At 35.1% G+C, this 4,884-nt stretch overlaps 1 protein-coding gene across 1 annotated transcript; it reads right to left on the bottom strand.

Moving 5' to 3' along the window:
• Positions 1-2,485: 2,485 nt before the first annotated feature.
• On the bottom strand, positions 2,486-3,991 carry LOC142219388 (uncharacterized). The gene is made up of 2 exons (XM_075288383.1): positions 3,532-3,991; positions 2,486-3,460 (listed from the first exon to the last, which is right to left on the bottom strand). The coding sequence occupies exons 1-2, from the start codon at positions 3,932-3,934 to the stop codon at positions 3,021-3,023; spliced, it is 843 nt and encodes a 280-aa protein (XP_075144498.1). The 5' UTR covers positions 3,935-3,991; the 3' UTR covers positions 2,486-3,020.
• Between the last annotated feature and the right edge of the window lie 893 nt (positions 3,992-4,884).

Raw genomic sequence — 4,884 nt, forward strand, 5'->3', positions numbered from 1 at the left:
ATAGTCTAAGTGAGCCTGATACATCGGGCTGCCACCTAACCTAACCTAACCATCCGATATGTTTATGTTTTCAATCAAAATTGGTTCTTATAAATCCAGAATCTGGTCTAGTCTTCATTGGTAGAATCTTTAAATTTATCTTCGGGAAGTGTACTGGTTGAACTTATCTGCTTGGGAGAATATCTGTCATCAAACCCCCTTAAATTCTATATATTATCAAGTAACCCGTTTCGACGAAGAGTTTTCAAAGTAAACTGTTATATTTGATTCTGGTATTTAAGATTCGGCCCGGCCGAACTTACTACTGTATATACTTGTTTAAATTAAAGTAAACATAATAATTTTCGTTGCCAATGGAAGGCATTATCGAAGCAGAAAGTTCTCGTATTTACAAAAAGAACAAGTAAGGAACAAGCAAAGTCGGGCGGGGCCGACTATATTATACCCTGCACCACTTTGTAGATCTAAATTTTCGATACCATATAATATCCGTCAAATGTGTTGGGAGCTATATATAAAGGTTTGTCCCAAATACATACATTTAAATATCACTCGATCTGGACAGAATTTTATAGACTTCTACAAAATCTATAGACTCAAAATTTAAGTCGGCTAATGCACTAGGGTGGAACACAATGTTAGTAAAAAATTTAAATCTGAAGCAATTTTAAGGAAACTTCGCAAAAGTTCATTTATGATTTATCGCTCGATATATATGTATTAGAAGTTTAGGAAAATTAGAGTAATTTTTACAACTTTTCGATTAATCAGTGGCGATTTTACAAGCAAAATTTTGGTATTTTGACCATTTTTGTCAAAATCAGAAAAACATATATATTGGAGCTATATCTAAATCTGAACCGATTTCAACCAAATTTGGTACGCATAGCTACAATGCTAATCCCGGTCCAAAAGTTCAACTAAATCGGAGTTAAAACTTGGCCTCTGTGGTCATATGAGTGTAAATCGGGCGAAAGCTATATATGGGAGATATATCTAAATCTGAACCGATTTCAACCAAATTTGGCACACATAGCTACAATGCTAATTCTACTCCCTGTGCAAATTTTAAACTAAATCGGTGCAAAAAATTGGCCTCTGTGGTCATATGAGTGTAAATCGGGCGAAAGGTATATATGGGAGCTATATCTAAATCTGAACCGATTTCCAAATTTGGCACGCATAGCTACAATGCTAATTCTACACACTGTGCAAAATTTCAATTAAATAGGAGTAAAAGATAGGCCACTGTGGTCATATGAGTGTAAATTGGGCGAACGATATATATGGGAGCTATATCTAAATCTGAACCGATTTCAATAAAATTTGGCACACTTGACTACACTACTAATTGTACTCCTAGTGGAAAATTTCAACCAAATTGGGTTAAAACTCTGGCTTCTGGGACCGTATTAGTCTATATCGGGCGAAAGATATATATGGGAGCTATATTTAAATCTGAACCGATTTATTCCAAAATCAATAGGGTTTTATTCTGAGCCAAAACATATACTTGTGCCAAATTTGAAGTCGATTGGACTAAAACTGCGACCTATAGGTTCGTGAACACATATATATATAGGTCCGTGAACACATTTCACGGAAAGACGGACATGGCTATATCGACTCAGGAGCCCACCCTGAGCATTTTTGCCAAAGACACCATGTGTCTATCTCGTCTCCTTCTGGGTGTTGCAAACATATGCACTAACTTATAATACCCTGTTCCACAGTGTGGCGCAGGGTATACAAATCGTCATTGTATGTAGACTTTTTAGGTTTCCGCTACTTTGTTGCTCTATTTATGTTACGGTTGCCATCAAACTAAAACTCATAATGCAATGGAAGGCCATTACTTTTATTTGTAAATTATTTTTTTATATATCTATTAATTAGTTTATATAGAGCTTGTACAAAAACTTTTTTGATTCAGTGTACATACATAGAAAGTTAGACTGTTTTATTGAAAAAAATTAACGAGGTAGCGAAAATTTAAGTAAATTGTATTTCACTTTTTATGATTTCCATAATACGATTGCTAAAACAAGGAAAATGTAATAGCCTAGTATTATTTCACTATTTACAAAATTACACCCTGTTATATTCGAGGGAATATATGAACTAAAAGTAAAGAAAAAATCATTGGTGCCAAATCATTTTAACCATATAGTAGTTCATTAGTAAACAAAATGTTCTCTCCTTTTGTTTACATTGAACTCATTTGCACAGTTTAGTTCATACATTTGTTGAGACTCACTTTGGATAGGGAAAATTGTATTTGGCGGTGACATTTTTCGAAATTATAATATTTTACTTTTTTTCATTAATCATTAAAAATAGTTTAACTATATACCTTTCTTACTATGTACTCGTTATTAAAAATATTATTAAAAATACCGAATTTTGTCTAGAAAACGTGTTCGATGATTTCACCATTTATTTTTTACAAAAAGAACAAAAAAAAAATAAAAGAACAAAGTTTTAAAATATTTCGATCATATTTATTATTTTTTGGTCATTTTTTAAATTGCATTTTTTTTTAAATAAATTAAATAAATATTAACTTAACAAGTATTTGGTTTTTTTTCTGATGAATGACAGTTATTTGGTCGTTGAGGGTGGAAGTGAAAATTGGAGAGAGAGAATAGAAAAGAGGAGAAGATAAAACATGCAGAAATAGAAACACATTATTAAAGAGTGAGGGTAAAAATGAAATTTCAGAAGTTCCTAAGAAAAGAGACTAGAAAAGTTCGAAGAAAAAAGCTATTGAATGTAAGAACTTATTTAAATAAATAAGATTTAAATAATTACAATAATTTACAACTACCACAGTAAAAAAACAGAAAAAACATTTTTTATGTGGCCTTACTTTTTCAAATGCGAATATCAATTTTCTTTTGCATGCGTTTTAGTTTGGCTTTTCGTGACGGGACTGAGTTCTTCTAAGAGAATCGGAAGAAAGATGGAAAAATCTCTATCCTTCTCTTCCCTCTCTTGAGTTATGAAAGCTGTTATCTTCTTTAAGAAGAGTTGCTGCTGCTATAGCTGCTGGATGATGAACCTGTATTGGAATGAGAATTGCTACTGCTGCTGCTGCTACTGGGTTGATAGCTGTGATAGGCCATATATTGGGCATCAGAACGAGCATAGGGACCACCATTGCTGGGTTCCCAGCTACTGGGATCATATGAAGAGGCTGTGGTTGTGGGTACACCATATTCAGCAGCAGGCATAGGAGGCATCATAGGCATCATGGTCATTTTCATGCCACCCAATTTCTGTACGATATTATAGATTAGGAAACCCAATACCAATTTGATAGCGATTTTAGACAAGATCAAAGCCTTGAAAGCTTTAAGTCCAATCAAACCCATTAAGATGGGCATGACAACCTTCATCTTCAATTTCATTAACAATAAAAGGGGCAAGAAAGATTTATCCTTTTTATTTTCACCACGGGCTAAAAGAGAGGGATAGAGAGAGAAATAAGAATGATCCCCAGTTAGAATCTTATAACTATGGCGACCTTACCTTCATTTTGGGGAATTTCCAAATCGAATCCACGATCAGCACGATAGGACAACACAGAATTGGCGAATACGGTTTCGGGTAATTGTACACGAATTTCGTTGGTATTCAAGATACGGGCCACACGATCGGTAATCACTTTATCGACAACATCATCACTTAGGGCACGACCACTTACATCCTCATCTACACCGGTCACAGTATCCAAATAGGTCAAAACTTTCTCTTTCAGACAATGCATGGCATTAGCATGGAAGCAATCATCTACAATGCTCGAAATTAATTCCTCCGATGAATGTATGCGGGCTTCACCGACTGCATTATCAATGGCAGCAGCATTGAGGGGAGTTGCAGAGGCCATTAGCAAACAGCCCATGGCCAAAAAGGATGCAAAGCGGAAGGCCATTATATTTGCAAATTATTATCGATTGTCTAAGCTATTCTTTTGTTGTGCTACCGTAGTCTTCACAATGGAATTGGTAGAAAAACAATGATTTAAAATTCAAGCAATACCCATGATTTTATACTGCCGCTCCCCCATACAAAAGAAAAAAAGAAGCCAACATATTGGTCTTCACACTAAGTGCTTATACTAAATGCCACCCCCAGCCCAGCAGAGGGGCCATAGTGCTCGAAGGCACAGAAAAGACCGTCATTAGTCGTACCACTGTCCCTAAAAGAAATACTGAATTATGCTTTTTTTGGGACTATGGCGAAACCAGTGAGACGATTGCCGTGGAGTGCTTCGTCGTAAATCGTGTAACGCACAATTTTTTAAAATAATTTTTACCAAATATTAAAAATGTCTTTTTCTGATTTTTTTGATTGATTTCAGTTTTTTTGTTATTATTGTGGTAATTGCTTAGACCACCAATAACATAAATCCAAGAGGCTTTCCATTCGACAATTTTACCCAACACCACAATATTTGAATCGAATGCCAATAAATTGAAATTGAATTTTTTTTTTGTCACCAGGTTTTCGATCGAATGCGATTTCGACACATAGCGAGTTACGTCGTCATCGCTACCATGGTTATGTCCAAAATAAAACCTTCCCCCACTAGTAAGTGCATTTTGTCCATATTGGTCGTCAAACTCTCTTCTTACACATACTCTTACTTTTTTGCTTGACTTCTCCGTACTCCATACGTATAGAAGGGATGCGGGTGTGAAGGCGCTTCTTCTATGTGTTAGGTCTTACTATTTTTTCCCTACCAATATTCAATAACCTGGTGGTCATTAGTATGCCAGACTTATATGTCTTACGACGTTAAATTACAATTGACAATAGCAGAGAAAGACACAAAACGAATTGTATTCATTCATTGGCCAAGTGCAATTGAACGAGGTAGGT

This window comes from Haematobia irritans, chromosome 1 (assembly GCF_050003625.1).
Source record: "Haematobia irritans isolate KBUSLIRL chromosome 1, ASM5000362v1, whole genome shotgun sequence".
Classification (NCBI taxonomy): Eukaryota; Metazoa; Arthropoda; class Insecta; order Diptera; family Muscidae; genus Haematobia; species Haematobia irritans.